General features: G+C 44.8%; 1 protein-coding gene across 1 annotated transcript in view; it reads right to left on the bottom strand.

The window, feature by feature from the left end:
- Positions 1 to 8,815: 8,815 nt before the first annotated feature.
- MAB21L3 (mab-21 like 3) overlaps positions 8,816 to 20,270 on the bottom strand; it is a 36,613-nt gene continuing 25,158 nt past the window's right edge. Inside the window, 5 exon segments of the mRNA XM_033053275.1 lie at positions 8,816 to 9,501; positions 9,503 to 9,634; positions 12,287 to 12,481; positions 13,212 to 13,393; positions 15,703 to 15,994. Of these exon segments, the coding sequence (XP_032909166.1) occupies positions 9,235 to 9,501; positions 9,503 to 9,634; positions 12,287 to 12,481; positions 13,212 to 13,393; positions 15,703 to 15,994 (1,068 nt within the window). The 3' untranslated portion in view covers positions 8,816 to 9,234.

Below are 20,270 nucleotides of genomic sequence, written 5' to 3'. Positions count from 1 at the left end.
AGCCCAAGATGTATCACATGGCAAATCAATATAGTTGTCTCCTAATCCAAATGCAATCAGATACTTTTTTCTTCCTGCCTAGATAAGACCCACTCTTCTGTGGCTGTTACAGGCCCAGGGAAAAATTTGGAGGCTTTTTCCAGTCTAACATTCTCAGGCTCAGCTAGGGTTTTTTCCCAAGCTAGAGACCTTTCTCTAATGTAAACATAAGAGAAAGAATTATAACAAAATATATACACCTGCTAGAGCCATGATCCATGAGAAAGCCTGGGGAGACAAGGGGTGTTGTTTCTCTGACCAATAAGTGCTGTTCTTTTTCTTGCCTTTGATCCTTGCTATAAATATAGGATTGAGTTTTAATAAAGCTGCTCTCTTTCTTGTTGAATGCAAGAAGTGCCATGTTACTGTATGTCCTCTCATCTCTCAGCAACACCTTACAGTAACACCCCTCCCCCTCAGAACTGCAGCCAAAATATAATTCCCTCTTAGTGGTTAATGGCATTCATAAACTACACTCAAGATCTATTGTTCATTTAATGTTTTTTGTGCTATTAGCTCTGGTCACTGATCTGTTGCCTTTCCAGTCTATAGCATTTTAATGACACAGCTAGAAAACAGCCGAACACTTCAGCTTAAGTGATAAAAGCTGGATATGCGTTACAAGGAGGAATGGTGTCTACCACTAGCTCAAGGGGAAGAAGTGTGGGAGAATTACAGGCCAGAGCTGGTTGTTGCTTGGGGAAGACAGAGAGGAACAGGTTGGAGCAGACTTGTTGATTCTGGTCTCAGTTCAGATCTTCTAGAGATGATAAAGCTGTTGGCCCACAGCCTCAGTTCACTTCCAAGACAACCAGACCATGGCAAGCCTTTCAACTAGCCTAACCTGGTTTGCCAAGGAAATCACTGATGATAATCGCTCTTCCTTTGAAGTTGCAGTTGTTTTTTAAGGGAACTTGACTTCTCTGTTCTTTCTTCTTCAGCACAGGGGATATACTGTATGGATTAGTATTATCAATGTGATATGTCATTACAGCAGATACTGACGAGACTCCATCTGGAAGGCTGTAAACCAGCCTGGTTATCTGTTCAGAGATGAATTACACTCTGTGTAGAGTAGGACTGGAACAGAGGTTTTATCAGATAAAAAGAGACCACGGTTTGGCACATCTAATCACTCTCAGCTAAAGGCAAGGGAGCTTATGATTACCCTTGTGATGGTTGCATGGACAGTGAACCCCATGGAGGGTGAGCAGCAGCTTGATCTGTACTGGTGCAAACCAGACTACACTGGTTGTGAACACATCTGGGCTGAAAGTTCAAAGAAAGCTCCTAATGATCCATGTGGGTCTGAAATAATCTGCCTGCCTCAGGAGCCAGCAAAGTATCTACCTACCTTTGAAACTGCTCTTGGTTAATTTGGAGGAAGGGACTAGGAAGAGCAGCAGATGGATTTGGTGGCTGATGACATTCCTCCCAGCAACATGTCCTCACCCTTTCAAAATGGGATCCAGTGGATGATACCTCCCAAACTGTCTGCTTCAGGCCCCTGTAATTTGCTTTGGTAGATAAGGTCTCCTAGATACCAAGATTGAATAAATTCTTTAGGAATTTGGTCACTCTCCTATCACTTTGGAAGATAATTGGCTAGAAATTAGCTTGTGTAATTAGTCATTTTACTTTTAGAAAACTTTTGACTTAGATTGGATGCTGTTCTCTGTATAACTTTCTATTGGTTATAATTTCAATCCTCCTTGAATCTATAAATATGACTGCCTCCCCTTTGTCTACAGGACTTCTGCCTGACCCCCTTTTGCATGAAATAAAATCTTGTGGAAATGTCTTGCAAGGCCCCTGGTCTTTCTCTGCTGGCTGAGTGAACTGCTGAGAGTTCACTGATTGATATCAGCACTCTCTTGCTCTGGTAAAAGATCCACCAGAGACAAAAATAGTTCACGGGATCCCAGGAAGTCAACATTGACGTTGATTTTCTTAGTAATTTTTACCATGGATTTTTAAAAATTTCCTCTGAGCTGTATTTTTCTTTTGGTTCACTACCAGCTTGAAACCAGACTTTCTTAAGCTCTCCTGAATTAACCAAACTTTTTCCCTGGAATGCATTAGCTAGCCCCCTGGACCTGCAGTGCATACAGCCTTGCTCTTCAGGTCCCTCAGCTGTGCTGGTGACAATACTGTCACCAGAAGGGGTTATGGCCTTCCTTCTGCTGCTGGGATGTGCAGAAGCAGATGGTGTAAGGCTGCCTGCACTTGTGGCGGAAGAGGGTTGGCTGTCCAAGTTGCTGGATAACAAATGGTACCCATGTCTTCCAAGGTAACAGGAAAAATGTGCTGGGCCAGATGCAACTGAGCCATGGCTTGGGATCAGGCTCTGGACTGCCCTGCATGAAAAGTGGTGCCCTCCCAGGCTGAAGCAGGCTCAGTTCATGCTTCTCGGAGCTGCTGGCCTGTGTTGCTGCCTGATTCCAAGAGTGGCTTCTGTAAGAATGGAAACAAAAAGATATTAAGATTTTTAGTCCAGAAATCTTTAAGTGGCACAAGCCACAGTTGTGCAGCTGGTAATTATCATCACCCAGGGGAGCCCAGGAAGAAGCCATTCTTTTTTCTGATTATTACAAAGCCTTTCAATCTGATTAATTCTTTCCTTAATGCATTTCATTGTACAGTAATTTCACAAATACAAGCCACACGGAGTATAAGCTGCACTTCTGGTGCGTCAACAACGTTGATGTCTATGTCAATAAAAAAGCCGCACCCGAATATTAGCCGACTTTGGTTCGTAGCGAGGATCCATGTGCAACTTTCACAAATTTGCCAATTAGTAATAGAATCACGGCATAGCGGGGTTTACTGGCTCGGGGCAGGGCCACGCAGGCTCAGCCTGCTCATGATTGCCGACGGGGCCGGGTGGCCCAGCTCGGCGCCACGGCTCGGCGGGGCCGCTCGGGGCCGGCCAGGCGGTGCTGCTGCTGCCAGGCTCGCTCGCCCCACCCCTCCCATCTGCACTGCCGCCGCCGCGTTTGTTCACCCTGCCGGCACTGCTGCCCCCGTGCCACCGGGTTCCCCCACGTTGCTTGCCCCAGTTCTGCTGTGCTCCCCTGTGCTGCTAGCCCCGGTTCTGCTGGGCTACCCCACACCGCTGGGCTCCCCTACACTGCTGGTCCCGGTTCTGCTGGGTTCCCCCGCGTCGCTGGGCTCCCCCACGCTGCTGGCCTCGGTTCTGCTGGGCTCCCCTACGCTGCTAGCCCCGGTTCTGCTGGGCTTCCCCGCGCCGCTGGGCTTCCTGCTTCTGCCATGCTCCCCTGCGCCGTCGGGCTCCCCCACGCTGCTGGCCTCGGTTCTGCTGGGCTCCCCTACGCTGCTAGCCCCGGTTCTGCTGGGCTTCCCCGCGCCGCTGGGCTTCCTGCTTCTGCCATGCTCCCCTGTGCCGTCGGGCTCCCCCACGCTGCTGGCCCCGGTTCTGCTGGGCTTCTCCGTGCTGCCGGGCTTCCCCGTGCTGCTGGCCCGGTTCTGCTGGGCTCCCCTGTGCTGTTAGTCCCGGTTCTGCTGGGCTTCCCCCGCGCCGCCGGGCTTCCCTGTGCTGCTGGCTCGGGGCTCTGCTGCCCCCTCGCCCCACACTGCTGGCCTGGGCTCTGCACCCACCCCCTGCACCGCTGGCCCCGCCTCTGCCAGGCTTTCCCACATCTGCCAGGCCTGGCTGGGCTCCAGCTTGGTTTGGGGCTGCCGCGGGCTCTCACTTCCGTGTTGGCAGCTTTTAGAATATGGTTACTATATTAGTTGCCCCGGAGTACTAGCCGCACTTCCGGGTGTTGGCAAATATTTTTTTTTGTCCATAAATAAGCCATACCTGAGTATAAGCCACTCTGTCGTTCATAGAGAGGACCCGCGAGCAACAAAGTTGCCAATTAGTAACAGAACCACGGCAGGGTGGGGTTTACTGGCTTGGCTTGGGCTGTGCAGGCTCGGCCCGCTCGGGGCTGCCGACGGGGCCAGGTGGCCCAGCCCGGCGCTACCGCTCGGCAGGGCCACTCGGGGCTGGCTGCTGCCTCTGGGCTTGCTCGCCCTGGCCCGGCGCTGCCCCGTGGTGGCAGGCAGGGACGGAGCTCCCCCTGCTCCCGCGGCGGCGGAGGCGGGTGGGGACGGAGCCCCCCTGCCGCCTCCCCGAGCCGCGGCCATGGTCGCACGGGGCCCCCCCGTCTCTCCCCCGGGCTGCGGCAGAGGAGGGAAAGAGAGAGCTCTCCCACTTCTCTCCCCGCCCCCCGTGCTGCCTGCAGGGAGCCAGGCTCCACCTGCGGCGCAACAGAGTAACAATTTGTAACAATTGCAAAATGCCGGCTTTTACTAGCAGGTGCTTGGCTCGGCACCCTGGTTGGCACTTCTGAGGTTGTAAATGTCAGAAAATTATTCACATATTAGCCGCTCCTGAGTATAAGCCACATTTCCGGTGTGGGAGCCAAATTTTAGTCAAAATGGTGCGGCTTGTATTCGTGAAACTACTGTACTGTAATTTGTATTTGTGAAGATGCTAATGGCAAATTAGACAATCTTTCCTGTGAAAAATACATTCTGTACTCTCCATAGCTTGGTCTCTGGCAGCATCTGTGCATTCTTCATCACTCATCCAGGAGATGCTTTCAAAGCCAGGTGCTGATCCTGTCCTTTCTTTCAATTAAAAGATGTTGCTTGGAGCAGAACTGACAAGTACCTGTAACATGATGAAATTGTTGTCCATTTCTTTGTGCTGCAATGGTTTGGGTCAGAACAGACTCAAACACATTTTCTACCTGGAGTTGTTTAATTTCCTTTGAAATTGTGCATATTATTCCAGCCAAAGAAGTCAGATCTCAAGGAGGTCAAGGGCACCACAGTCTCCTACAGTAATGGCACAGGTTGGCCTGATAGGGTGAGTGGGATCTCTTACCATGATTTGAGCACTGGCTTCTGTGTCAATATCTCACGTGACATTGCAAGGCCCTCAGATGAGCGTTGGGGGTGGGGTATAATAATAAAAAAATGTGTTTCTCCTCAAAACCAGAAATCCTAGCATTGGTAAGTAGAAAAATATTTAGTGTGAAGGCAGAATTATCCTGCCTATTGCTGTCAATATCCCAGCTTTGCTCAGAGTGGCCAGGCTGCTCCCACTGGGAACATAGTTTGCAAGGTGATCTAACTTCATTGCTGGGCATCATTTTAAACTAAAATATGGAGTGTACGTGAGGGTGAGTAGATGGTCTGTAATAGCCTCTGTGTAGACCTGAGTCCCATGAACTAAAAGAGTTGATGTGCTTTGAAAAATGACCATTCTCACCAGAGCCAAAGGGGGTGGCAATCAGAAAACTTGTTCCCAGAATTTTATTTTTTTTCTGGAGGAGAGAGAGAAAAAGAGGGAGACAGAGGAGCCTGAAGGGTAGGCACAAATGGGAGTACTGGCCTAGTCCCATGGAAAGAGGGCAGGACCCTAATGGAGCTGGGAAGTGGCTATTCCTGCAAGTTCCCTCCTTCCCAGAACCCTGCCTGCATTTTGCTTGTTGGTGCTTTCCCAGCCAAAGGCCATCAGAAGACAATATCCATCAGAAGACAAGACCGTCAGAAACAATAAATCCATATTCTGGCTCTAAGAGTGGCTTCCAGAGTTTACAGACTTTTTACTCATGTCTTGCCATTTATTAGAAAGCTCTCCCATGGTCTCTTCTCTCATTCTTGGCAACAGAATTCAGCATTAAATTAATCGAGCTCATTTGTCTCAGCACGATGATAATAACAAGATGATGATTTCAAGAGCAAGATCCTGGATAAGTGTTTGTGTTTCAGAGAGACATCGGTCTCTAGTAACTAGAAGGCAGGCTGTGTAAAAAGACTAAAACCATCATGAATTTTGTACAGTTTTATATAGCAGAGCAACACATTCAATTTAAATTTCTGACAGATGGAGCGATGCTGACTGTGGTGAGGGCTGAGAATGCAGCAAATACTCATGAAAGCAATGAAAAAGAGGGAGAGAAAATGGTCATCACATTCCTTCCAGATGTTCTGAATGAAGAACTTTTGATTATTTCAAGAAAGCCTGTATTTGTCCAGATGCTCACTTTTAAAAAAGAAGAAATGCAAATATGAAACATAAAATTTATTCTGTAGCCAAAACACAATGTGGTATTCTTTTCGGAGGAAAATCTTGGGATGATGCCATGATTCTGTGATTAGGCTTGGTGTATAAGTGAAAACCTATTTGCAGAAAGTTTTCTGTGGTAAGAAATGAGATAAATATATTGGGCAAGTATGGTTTTTTTTAATAAGAGATCTCCTGCACAACTCTCCCACAACCACAAAAAAACTTCCTCGCAACAAAACCCTACACACCCAAGCAGACTTGCACAAGATGATATAAGATAGTACCTCAAAGATATCTCTGAAAGGAATTAATTCTTGCATTCAACTACTTCCATGAAACATGTTAATGGTTTCCCCAAAGCCTTTTCCCTTTGCCAGTGGCCAGCTATTTCACTGTCTTGGGTTACAATACAGTGATGTGTAAAAGGTATCTATTCTATCACTATCTGTTGAGACCAGGAGGGACAGTGATCTTTACCTCTATGGCAGATATTCTGCTAATGGGCCATCCATTGAAACCAGGTGGGGCATTGTTCTTTGTTTTTTCACAACCCATCCTTCTTCCAGAGAGTTATCTTCTGCTAATGGCCAATTGAGTCCCACTGTATGATGGACAAAATTACTTCATCCCATTGGGAGATGTTCCAGCCAGGGGGGAAGAGCCAAGCCTTTCCTACCAAGATAAAAACTGAGATTTTGTGACACTAAGGGAGCGCTTTTTCCACTGGATTTCAGAGGAAAACCGGACTTCTCCACATCATCACTTCAGAGGGAAACTGCACCCTTTCTACAGAACCACTGCTTCAACTGAACCACATCTATCACTGCAAGAGAACTATAGCCACCATTTAATGGGATTGCTACCAACACCCTGACTGATGGGGTGTCAGGCTGTATTCTGAAACTGTCAGTACTTGGGGTTTGTTCTTTGTGGTACTGTATTTATATTTTAATTTTCCTAGTAAAGAACTGCTATTCCCAATTCCCATATCTTTGCCTGAGAGCCCCTTAATTTCAAAATTCTAATAATTTGGAGGGAGGGGGTTTACATTCTCCATTTCCAAGAGAGGCTCCTGCCTTTCTTAGCAGACACCTGTCCTCCAAACCAGGACAGTCACATCTTGCACTTCTGGAGAAAGAGTTGCAGGATTGCTCCTGTGTCTTTGTGGTCAATAAAAATGTACCTTCCATGTTTCACTGGTGATAAGGATACTTTCTGCAAGCAGCATATCTAGCTGATGCATTTGCTTGTGTAAACAAGAAGAAAACGAGCAAAAAATGGATCATTCTTGCCTCAAAGCAGGGATCCATCATTCTGTTCTATTTCCGGGCTTTGCTGAGTCATTCCTGGTTGTAAGAGGTTGCCACTCTGGCAGAGTAGCACAACACTGCATGTCATGGCTGTGCAGCACAGGATGCATGCCCATGGTTCTGTTGTGAACCCCAGCAGCTGAGGACTGATACACAGCTGCATCCAAGTTAAGGTATCAGCACCAAAACAATTGTTTTTCACTCAGCTATAAAGGGAGATAAATTCTTCAACAGACACAACTAAATCCCAAAAGGACCATACATCAGAGCAGTAAATATCAAATTTGGGATTAATAGCTCTGAATGTTTTGCACTGTCCTCTAACAGTTTGAACTGTTTTTGCCCTCCTCTAACTTCAGAAGCCAGCCCTTCAACCATAAGACAAAAACCAAGATGAATCAGGAGACATTACTTCATTGCAACAGCTGCCTGACTCTGCCTGGCAGATTGGCATCTCCTTGCACTTTACTGAAAACAGCCTCAGCTCACAGGAAACAGGAAAGCCACACTTGAACAAGAGGTGTCATCATGAAATTGACACTTGTGTCCCATTTAGGGAGCCTGGAGAACAAAGGTTTAGCAAGAGAAGTTAACTATTTAAACCAGTTCATAATGCAGTTACCCATGTGGAAAGGTGACTTGGACAGTATTCCGTGGATCTCAGCAAAGAGGGTGCCAGCTGGATCAGAGATCTGAGATGCAGGACCATGACCAGACCAGGACCACACAGCTGGGATCCTTCTTGACCCATATCTACTCTGTTCAAAAACTGTAGAAGATAGCCTGCTCCAGAGGCAGAGGCTGCACTGGAGATGCATGGTTATACTGCAGTCTGCCACGATGGGGAGACGCTGCGCTGCGAATAAGCCTCATGCTGCTCCCTGGAGTGCAGGATGCAAACCCCATCTCTGCTACTCGCCTTGGTAAAGGACTTATTTACTTTCCTGCACAGATTTGACAAAAACCCACCAAACCAAACCCAAAATCCCCCTTATCTTTTTTTTTTTTTCCCAGCATTTAATAACATCAAACCCAGGTTTCTTTATATTAATTCTAAAAGCTCTGTTCTTTTGAAATGCTAAAATCCATTTTCTTTGAAACATCCACATAGGGATCTTGGAGCTAAGAGCCTTTGAAAAATATTCTCCTTCTGCACAGCAACCAAAAATATGTGGGTGCTAACAACCAGGGAAAGATAAGCTCCTCATCCAGCCTGCTGGATAGAGTCAGGGATGGGAGTGAAATCTGCCCTACCAAAGCCTGCTGATCGTATGGCACTAACACAACTTGCAAAGGCAAACATGAAAAAGGCAATATTGAAGCAATTGGAGGAAAAATATAAGTGGAGGAGAGAGAAATGAAGAGGCAAAACGCACTGCTCTACTTGCTTCCATTGAGCTCTTTAACACTAGCAGCATGGTTAAATTCCTACTGGAGCAGGATCTCACTGATTTGAATTTCCTCTGAGAAAGCTTCCAGGTCAGAAACACCTCAGAAGCATTCTCTGCCCCTCTGCAGAGCTGGCCCTGTGAGGTAAGCAGGCAATTAAACCCACTGTCCTTGTGAGAAAGGTGACTGCAGCAGCAATACATGTGCTGTGTTACAGAGGCAGCAGAGGCAAGACTCCTTTGTGCTGTCTTTCAGCTTACATGCCACAAGACTGGAGACACAGAACAAGGCAGTTGCCTGCTCCTGACTAACACTGAAAGTTGCGTTTGGCTGTAGCTTCCAGGCAGGCTGTCACTGTTGAAAGCAAATTAGATCAGCTGGGCATCAAGTGATACCTCCCATCAGTTTCATTCACCACCCATCACTGCCAGCTTGACACTTCTCTTTCATGCTGCATGTGCCAACTGTCTCACAGAGCCAGCTACAACATCTACTGGAAGGATTATGGACAGCAACCACAGGTGGGGAGAGGAGCTGGCGGATTGACTTGGGGTTGGGGCAAGACCTTTGCTGCCTTAGTCCAGGCAGAAAACAGGTTTCTCCAAGAAAAACTGTCAGCTTGCTGGCCACAAGGTCCAGGTCACTGGTGTTGGCATATTTGAGCAGATTGGTGTTTCTTGAGAAAGTAATGCTTGAGGAAGTGCTGGCTTACACACTTGTGCAGCTTCTGTATCAGCCTCAGAAAGGCTTCAGGGAAGCAGCGCCAATCTTTGGTGCGTGGGTATTTTTCACACGTCCAGAATAGCACTGTCTGCAAGAAGCAGATGGGAGAGAAGATGTGTTAGAGGTTCTGTAGAGGGCTCACACAGCTTACTAAGGCACTTTTAGTGCTGGTAAATGGCTGACAGCCTTGGAAATCACAGAGACTTGTGCTGCTATCTCCCTGTGTTAACGTTTCTTCAGTGGAGGGATTACCAACTAAAGTCTCCCCTGGGGACCAGGGAGAGCAGCTTGGAGGTGTCTGGTTAGGATCTCTCCCCAGAGGAGCCATTCTCACTGACTGAGCCAGGAAGCCCAAGGAAAATGATCTTGCTAAAATAATCTTGCTCTATTTGCCATCCTCCAGCAGGAGCTTTTGTGTCAGGCATTTTAGGCTGTAGAAAATGGCCTATTTTGCAAGGGTAGAAGTCAATAGAAGCAAGGAGGGACAGAGCATAATGAGATCAGCATAATTATTTGTAAGCTACAGCTGTATTTGTGCTGAAGATATACAAAGGTCTACATCATAAACAGACTGAAATTCCAAGAAACTATTGCAGGTGCAAGGCTTGCTTTCTGGTCAAATGCTGCCTGTTTTTTTCTGACATGTGATACTGCATGTCTTACATTCTATTCCTCCAAAATTATTTTACGTAATTTAACATTTGAGAAATACATAATTATACATAAATACATAAAATAAGAAAATGCATATGATTATTGCTCTTACAGTATTATTTTTACACTGTCCATGCTGCATTTTCTCAGACTTTCCCATGACTGTAAATAATTTTCTCAAGGAACTTAGACTTACGGTACCAAAATAGTCCTATTGGTTGCCTTGGTCATAAATAACTTTTTAAAGTATGAAATCATTTATCCCGTGTTCAATAATTCTGCTAAGTCCCTTAACTGTCCTCTGAATCCCTATTTTATTATGCAAATTCAGCTACCCAAAAAGAGACTCACAGACATTGTGAGAGGTGGAGGAACCACAGCCTTTTCTTGAATGTCACTAGGGAACAAAGACATAGTGAGGAATTCAAGCTCTAACTCTCTGAGAGCTGCTCCTTGAAGACTTACAAAGCAGTTACCTTCTGACACACTAAAACTACTTCAGCAGGCAGCAGTTGCAATGACGTTTCTGGAGGCAAGGAAAACAGCACTGCTTTTTCAGTCAGGTGTTCAAACAGGTGATTTATCCCCAGCATTTATGCCCCTAACTGCCAGCTCTCTACCAACACCATAGAGTTGGCTTTCAGAATGTACTTAGATATTTTGGAAATCCCAGGTCTTGAATTTCATTTCTATGCAGGTAAGCAAAAGAAGGGCAGTTATTTGGTCCTCTCTGGTTTTCAGAGCTTCTGGGATGCAGATATTCTCTGCCATAGAGGCTCTTGTCTAATCCTAATTTTTGGGTACCTCTGACAGGGGGAACCTGAGAATGTGAAGAAACCTAACACTAAGCCTCTGTTCAACTGTTGGTTTATTCTCTGACTGTTTCTCTCATTTTTCTGTTTTTCCTGTTTTTCTTTATAATATGAGTAATTTTGAGAAATTCTTTCTGTCTGGTAAACCAATACTCTCTTGCCATAAAAGCTGGAAGCACAGTTACAGTAAAGAACTGAAGAGCTTCTAAATAGTTTCTTACTTTGATCAAGAGTCCACACCTCAGCACTTCTTGCACATCTGCTCCTTCAGCCAGGGGAAAAGCATTGTTCCTAATGGTTAAATAGTTTTCCACTTTGTCTTACATATGAGTTTTCCCATCAGGTTGTTCTTACAGGCACTGAGGAGTTTTGCATTCAGCTAAGCTATAATCAGCCTCACCAATTTATTTTTTTAATTCCATCTTTACTTACAGTACTGCCATGACTGTAACAGCATTTGATGGTTACCAGCTTTTTCTTTAGGAGAAATCTTAGCATTGCATCTGGTTTTGGACACTAAAAGATCAGTAACTACTGTAGGAACCTAATGGCTTGAGGCTTCAAGGTGAGAAAAGTACAGCCTCTCTCTGGCAACTCCAGGAGGATGGAGTCCCAGAAAGCAGGATTTTTCATTTATAATCTAACAAATTGGACTGTGGCCCATCAGTGTCTGCAGCTGTCAGAGGTGGGGACACAGTCATAGCAGAGTCTTCTCTCTCTTCTTCATAAATCTTGTTTGAAACCATCTTGAACCCTGAAATAGGTGCAGGGAAGATGCTATCACCCCTTTAACTCTTTCTTCCCTTCCTACCCCAGGTGGATCACCATCAGAACTGTAGTTTGCACCTAATTTGTTAATAATGCTCACTTAAGACAGTTTTGTTTGGTGCATATCCACAAAGAAAAAAAGCACTATCTTCCACCAGAGAGACAGATTGATATAGATGGCTGGGATAGTCAAGAAGCAGGAAGTAAGTGTGCAATTACAGACAACAGTACAATGTGAAGTCAAAACAGAGCAAGGGCCTCGACTCTATTTATGTTGCTGCAATCATAATGTTCCTACAGGCCTTAGTTTCTTATTGAAGTTTGGAATGCAAATTTAGTGAACTCCTTGCCACCATAAAGCAATGAAAAGGCACATCAGTTTAGACACTTACCTTAGAACTTACATAGATGCTACACTGATTTATACCACAACATTTTGACATTACTGGATGAAAGCCACTACAACAGATCCCATGACTGTATGCTGGTAGCAGGGTGATGCCTACCTGAAGGTGATAAGCTGTGATGACAGGCTTATTTCCAGCACACCAGACATCTTCCTTCATCTGCCTCATGACCCTGAAGCACTTCATGCGACAACCACCATCTTCATCAAGTCCCTCCATGAGGATGTGCTCAGCACGGGAGAAGCTCAGCTGCCAGTGATAATTAGAGCGGGCTAGAAGATCGAAACCCAGCGACTGTGGAAAACAGGGGAAGTATGACAGCAGGTCAGAGGCAAACTCCCAGCAATGCATAGAGGTTATAAAAGCACGTGTGACATCTCTTGAAGCCTACTCTAAACAGGGTTAGCAGAGGCAGCAAACATGAGGTGTGCTTCCATCTTAATTCTTAGTTGAAACAATGCATTTTGCTTTGTTTCCTTGTGTGCTGGTATCAGTTACTGCAGGGAGATCCTGTTCTAGAGCCATAGGGCACAGTTCTAGCAGGGCCACTAGAGGTGCAGCTCAGCAGATACTTTCCTGTGGAGCAGGAGGTTGTGCATAAGAGGGGAGCAGGACTGGAAGGTGGAATTGGACCTGCCGGAACATGGCAGCTGGGGCTGAGCTGAAGTGCCGGAATCCAGCCATGAGTGTTGTAGGGAAAGATGGGATTGAGCTGGAGGGAAAAGTGCAAGACAGAAGCCCATTTTCTGAAGTCTTACATAAGGGAGAGCAAGAATAATGCACACCAGCATCATGCAATAAAAAGTTAACTAGAATTCTTTTCTATAGAATTCACTACTGTAAGGGAGGAACACAAAATCAAAATAAAATCTGACAGAATATTTTGAAACATTGCTTCACTCTTTAGAGAATATATCTTCTGACCCTGTTGCCATCACCATGCAGTTCTTCCTTCGGGAAAACACTGAGACACCTGATAGGTAAATTCCATCCCAGAGTTAAGTGTGTTTTTTACACTGTTTACCTTGATGCATTGCACTTTTTCCTGAGAAGGCCAACGCTTAAGGCAGCGAGGCCACCGGGCTTTCTCAGGCCAGCAAGTTGGAATCTCCACAGCAGGGACCAGCTCCACCTCTACCTGGGATTCTGATGTCTCCACAGCCACCCGGACCACCGAGCTGAAACTCTCCAGCACTGTCACCTTACCTGTGAAAGAACAAGAGAAGAAAACATAAATAAAAGGTCCTTTTCCACAAGCCAGGCAAGAGGGTGTCTAGGACCTGCAGTTCTATTGGTCTCTCTTAATACCTGCTCTTCAATAACACATGAAGAATGTAAGAGAAACCTAAACCTGTGTAAGTCTATCCTGGGGAATGTGAACAGGAGGATGAAAGAACAAAGTTCTTAACTTTACACTCAATTATCATGCTTTTTTCCTCCCTTTGTTGGTTCTCTTAAACCTTAGGATCAGCTTCTTAAAAATAAAGCTAGACAAGTAGTACAACCTAACATTTCTAATGGTACACTACAAGGAGATCACTGCAGATTGGAGAGGACCAGATGAACACTTCCTATCTAAAGATGTTCTTCTTCCTTCAGAGAACCTGAGATCAGACCCTTGCCAGATCACACTTACCACTGCCAGTCATTCAGAATGTTTTGTGGGGTATCTGTAAGGTTTGTTTCTGGAGATGCACTTGCACAGAAGACCATAACAGAATGTATGGTCTGTTATGCAGAGCAGTCACACAGAAAAGGCTAACTGCTACACCACTGCAAGGACTGAGTGTTAAGAAGAGTTACTTCCAAGATTATTTAGAGGAAAGAAGTTTCCTCGGTGTGAAAGAAGAGTGGGTTGTCTCCAGGAACAACACAATCTAAGAGTACCAAAAGAAAAGAAAGCTGCAACTAATGGACTTTGTGGGATGTTTCCTGTTGGTCCAGTTGAGTTCATGGAAGAAGTTCCTTTCCCAGTCACTCTGGCAGGATCACTGTCTCTTCAGCTCCGACATCTGAGCCAATTTTGTGTTCATCCTCTAACCCACTAAACTGAAAGCCTGAGCAGATGAACGTAAGCAGTTTAAAGAGCAGTGTGTTATTCCACCTAATTTTGATTGGCATGGGCTAAGCAGCAATTCATGGGGTGAATTATCTAGCAAAGAGCAGAGTCCATCCCAAGAAGAACTTCATAAACCTCAGAAAATCTATGTGCTATTTCCCTGCTGAGCCAAGCCTGGCATCAAAACAGGAACTGTTCTGTTTCCAAGCTCCCTACAATGATCCCTAGCAGCTGAAAAATATTAGAGCAACCACTGTGTCAGCATGTAAATATGCTCATGGCATTTCCAAAAGCATTTCAATGTTCATACCTATTTTTCCACTAATGAAAAGTGAGACACCTCAAAAACTGATTTTGCTGGTGCTGAAAGAATTAAAAACACAGGGAAGCAAAGACATCAGCAAAGTTTTTCTGTAAGTTAGGCCATACTGTGGGATGAAGGAAGTCCATTCTTCACAGAAACAAACAAAAAAGGCAATTACTTCTCCTGACTTCATCTTAGCTCATCGCCTCCCAGTGGACCTTACAAAAAGGGCATCAGAATCATCAACTCAAACATCACTCTCTGGGGTCCTTGAAGATACCTTTCCTGCAACACTCAACTTTCACTTAATAACTTCATGTGACTGCTGCCCAACACAGTAACTTTCACATTAAGTAAAGCCTCAGAAGCAAGCCTGTTTCAGCTGGTCCTTCTTGTGAGCCTCAGTGGTAAAATTTCATTCCCATCCACCTTTCCATTCCTATGATAACAAGTATTTCCTGCAAAAAATGTCATTATCTAGCAGAGCTTGACTTTAACATGTGTGATCACTTGAGTAGAAATAGCTTCTATTGCTCAGAAATACAGAAGACTCATTAGGCTACTGATGAATAAAGTAATTCTGGAAACATGCTATGGGAAGAGACACCACAGGAGTAGCCTGGACACAGGAAAGAACACTTGTCCAACACACTTTGCTTCAGTAGAAGTTTTTCTACTTAGTTCCCACCATCCCATGCAGGAAAGCTGTGGGCAGCTGAAGTTTCCCCAGAGCATTCTTTGCCCTATAAATATCTTAAAACGTATTCTCCTCAGACTTCCGCATCCTTCCAGTATCCAATTTTCCTATACTACCTTCCTTGATAATCTAAACATATTGCAGGCGCCGTAGTAGAGAAAGATTTTTTTCCCAAACAAACTCCTAAATGTTCTAAAAATCTGGGTTGCCTCTTAGTTGAACTGTGAAGGTGATGTTGCTGGAGACCCTACACAAATTCCTAAGAAAGGAATAACATCTAGAGTACAAAGAGCCCAAGAACTACTGAATTCTATCTTCAATGCAGGTCTGTGAACATCATTGCAGTCACTCAAATGCTTCCTGGTTTTGAAGGGTTTTGCTCAGCTCCTGACCACATAAGCCAAGCACTTTGTGTGTGTGATGGTTTCCCTTACACCTGTCCCCACCAAACTCACTGGAAAGGTTACAGGAGACAATCGACTTTTCCACCAGCTCCCGGAAGACGATAAGGACTTTGGCTGGAACCAGATCACCTTCGATGTTCACATCCTCTTCATGCCACTGCTGAAGGCTTTTTGAGAACTGCTCCACCTCCAGCCACTGATGCAATTCCTCAGGGTCCCGTACAGAGGAGAGGAGCTTGGCTCCATTCACAGTGTAATAGCGCCAGTGCCGTACCTGGGATTCCCTATAACCGGTCAGGCCTCGCAGAGGAACTGTGATGAGGAATTGGCTGGGTCCTAAGACCTAGGAGAGTTCACAGAGGTTGAGAGAGGAGACAAGGGTAGATCCATGAACTAAATTAAGGAAAATAGGATTGAGAAAGTACTAGGGGGGGCTTTGAAAAGAAGGAAAAACCATGGTATGATGGGACTAACTGAACACAGCCAGGACCTGTCTAAGGGTTACCTTGGAGGCATGCAGACTATGAGGAAATTGTCTTAGAAGGTGTCTGATGTGAAGCTCTTAAAAGATAAGAGCTCACTGGTTGATTTGCCACCAGACCTGCCATGCTTTCCTCCTTTTCTTGTTATTTCTAGTCTGCAATTATATGAGATGTAATAACTAGCAGCTTCCAAGGAGCATGAAGGCATGAGGGAATATGTTTTGAGATCTAGCCAAGGGAAACCCAAACAGTGCTAGTTGTTATCTCAAAATTGTTACTTGAGATAAGCCCAGAGTCCAATACTAGTAATAACTATGGCAAAAAGTGCACCTTCCTGATCTCTTTCAAAGTCCACTACAGACATTAGCAAAATAAGGCTATGGCCCATTAATTTCAAAAGTGTTTCACTCTGCTCGACTGGCCTTTAAAGGGACAGAGACATAAGGCAAGTGACCTGCCTGAGCCTACAGAGGCAGTGTCACTCTCAGAAATAAATCCAGGTCTTGGCCAGCTGTAATGCATGGAACTGCATCTCCGGAGAAGCATGACAGAAACAGTGTAAGGATGGAGGCTGTAATCAATGGACAAGGAAGCCTTAAACAGGTTTGTTTGCAGGCCAGTTAATTTGTCTCACTTCCAATACAAACCAGTTCTGAGGCAGTATTTGCAAGGAAAGACTAAGGTGACTCAAACACCACAAAACATCATCTGTTCGGCCTTGGGCATAGCCAGACATGTCGAAGTGCTACTCTGAAAGCATCTGGCAGTTGTGGCTCCAGAAGAGGTGTTCAAATTCTGTCAGATATCTACCATGTTGGCTTAGGAGCTTTTCAAGACCACTTGCTACCAAGCCTAACTTACACTGGCTAAGGTGAAGCTGCTGCACAAGCAGGATGTGAATTGACAGCCACTGCTGTGAGGTGGTTACACCCATGGTGAACGAAACACACTTGTCACTTTCCTGTAATAATCCAAACACTCTAGTAGCCTCCTTCAGCTCAGCTCAGCTGATTTAAAGTATTACCACAGAGATGCCAGGGTCCTGAGGGCACTAACAGGCTTTATTGCCCCTAAGCAGCCTTTCTGGGACTTCCAACCACACCTTCTGCCCATGGATCTGGGACACCCATTTCAGGTTAGCCCTGGGCCCCAGTGAGTAGGGTAGTGGCTTGACCTAAGACCTGACTTAGCAGCAGACTTTCCTGAGGATCCAGACTCTGACCCAGCTGCTCTCCTAGTGTCTATCTCACTCAGGGACCATAAGGAAGGGGCTGCCTTGCTACACTTACCTCCTGTCTCTCTCTCTCTCACAGGGAGCAGCTGGTCTCCTCTGATTTGGAAAACAAAAGATGGCCAGCCAGAAGCACAGAAATAGCAAAGAAAACACCAGGAAGATACTCTTTTGTCAAATATAAACCATAAAGGCAGGAGGATGCTGAAAGGATGAAAGGATGACATTGCAGACCAAGCTGATCTGCACACATCAGGTTTGGTGGGGCTGAGAAATCCTGTGGGCAGTTCAGAAACAGAGTAGTAGACTCCATAAGGAAAAAGTACAATGGCTGTCATGCAGTTACTGCTCCTCTCACTGCCTCAGCCACATTTGCAGGTAAACAACCATCCTCCCTGGCGCAATACCAAAATATTGTATTGTATGCACTGGCATCCAATAGATTGTAAAGGGAAGAGCTGCACAAGTTATGTGAGTACCTGCAGATGCAAGTCACAAGGGTCCTCCACCTGGGGCTTACCAGAGTACAACAGAATACACGAGGCTGGGAATAGCACTGTAAACAAAGCTGGGCAGTTGGTGTCTTCTCAAATCCCAGTCCCACACATATGCTCTCTCACACGATGGTCTCACACACTATATGCAGGCCACTGGCCCCAGAAAGTCACAGGCTCAAGCAAAAGTCTCCAATTCTGTGGTGTCAAACTTGTGGCCAGTTCTGCTGTATTAAAATCCTTTCTAGAGTATGCTGGGCAAATTAAATACAACCTCATTCTTGTGAACCTGGACAGGATATTGCAGGGAGGCAGAAACATTAGGTTAGAAAGAAATAATTATGCTTTGAGAGAAAAAAAGCAGGTCTCTTGTGCAGAGAACAAAACAGTCATGGAAGGATCAGTCTGGTGGGTGAAGCTGTCTGGAGAAGAGGGTATGTGAGGAGGAAGCAAGCACAGGGATTCTCAGGCACCAGGAAGGCTTTGTACCTGGATGGATGGGTGGAATGGGCGCTTCCTCTGAAGCATAGCTGACCACTTGGCCAGTAAAGCTGGTTGATCCTGAGAGAAGCAGAAAGGAAAACAAGAAGTACACAGAACAGAGAGAAAGCATGTGCTAGGTCATTCATTCACAGAGCAAAGCTGCAAGCTTCTTTGGATGCTCGGAGTTTGTTAAAGAAAAATCCCCCCATTTCCCCCACCTTGATTAAACACTTAGCAATGCCATTGGGTAGTGCAGTACCAGTGATTAGTCTAGACCTCTTCATTATAACTTTACTGAAGCCTCCACAGCTTTTGCATCAGCTTGCACTGTTGACAGCTCCAAACATGGTGGGGCACAACAAAAAAAACCAAACACTTAGAACTTTTAAAAATTAAATAATCTGTTTTGTTAATCTGAATTTTAATTCAGGTTTTTCATTAAAGAATGACTTTTTGTTACAGGGGTCATAGGAAAACACTGAATACCTAAAGAGTTTTCTTAACTATTCTCCACTCAGCTCTTCATATTTAGAAGAGAGCTTGAGGCATCTCAACAAATCTAGATCTCTCACCATGTTTAATTGATTCCTTTTAGCCAGAAGCTGAAAGTTCTGAAAAACCACTGTAGATTTAACTGGCAGAAAAAAAGATGTTGCAAAATTAAACACAGAATAATGAATACATTGACTTTCCTTGGACACAAGTCTCCTCTACGTTTAAGTATGTCAGCAATGGTATTAAAGTTTTCAATTCTTGGAAGTAGACAGCCCAAACCAAAATAATTTCTCATCAACCCATTCTTTGCTGTCCCATACATACCGAACACTCAATCAGGTCCTCCTAGTGTTATTTCCACAGATCTGTAACACTGGGCTCAGTTAAGCATGAACAACAGATCAGCCACTTTTAAGGAAATAGATTTTGAGGATTTCTTTCATGAAGAATTTGTTCATATCTGCATTCTAGAACACCAAGCTCCTGCTCATAATAGATTGCCTTAGTGGTTTTGTTCTGCTTTGCTTTCCAGAGCAACAATTTTACCCTGACCCTGGTCCTGTCAGACCTCATTAGCCAAGCAGGTTTGTTGCAGCGCAAGAGGTGGTTGGCAGACTCTGGCACTAAGGAACTTGTGGACCAGGATGTGGCATTGCTTTACGTTACTGTGGCCATACTTATTGACAAGACCACATGCTCTGGGATGCACAAAATTCCAGAAAATCTATGAATCTGCAGTAGTCACATTTCAGACTGGATGACTATATTTTGCCTCCACCTCCATACCCTTCCAGCAGTTTCATACAATGACTTCTTCCCTTTCAGTCCCAGAGAGCTGCAAAAACTGCCTCATGCTTTTACATATTTGCTGTGTTTTGATCTGTTAATGGCTGTGGTTTAGGATAATGGCATTAGTATTTCAACTAGTTCAGAGGAAAAAGATTGTTTTATTCTGAAGTTGTCATTGCTGTGATTGTTTCTTATGTCTTTAGTAGTTACTTTTGTTTAATGGAGTCACAAGAAATAATCAGCCTTCTGTCACAGCTGGGACAGAGCATTATTATTTTCACATCTGAAGGTCTAAAATGGGGAGGCATTTCACTTCTCCCATGAATAAACCTTTTTTTTCCAATAAAAAAGAAATTCCATTCCATGACAAAGAAAAAAACAAAAGAAAAGCTTTTTCAGAAGGAGCTTTTCTAATGCTCATAGCAGAAGGATTTCTAATTTTTCTATCTTTTTTTTAGTGAGTTGACAGCTTTTCCACCTATGAAAAATATAAGTCATAGCTCATGAAGGCATGAGCATTTTTTCTCACATTACTGCTGCATAAGTTTTTCCTTCTGTCTCCTAAAAAGCTTTGCCTTCTGCTTGTGGATTGACAGCTCTGGCAATAGATGCTCTTTGTAAACACAGCAGCTGTAAGAAGAGGCT

This window comes from Catharus ustulatus, chromosome 2, assembly GCF_009819885.2.
Source record: "Catharus ustulatus isolate bCatUst1 chromosome 2, bCatUst1.pri.v2, whole genome shotgun sequence".
NCBI lineage: Eukaryota > Metazoa > Chordata > Aves > Passeriformes > Turdidae > Catharus > Catharus ustulatus.
This window is presented reverse-complemented; position numbering and strand designations above follow the sequence as displayed.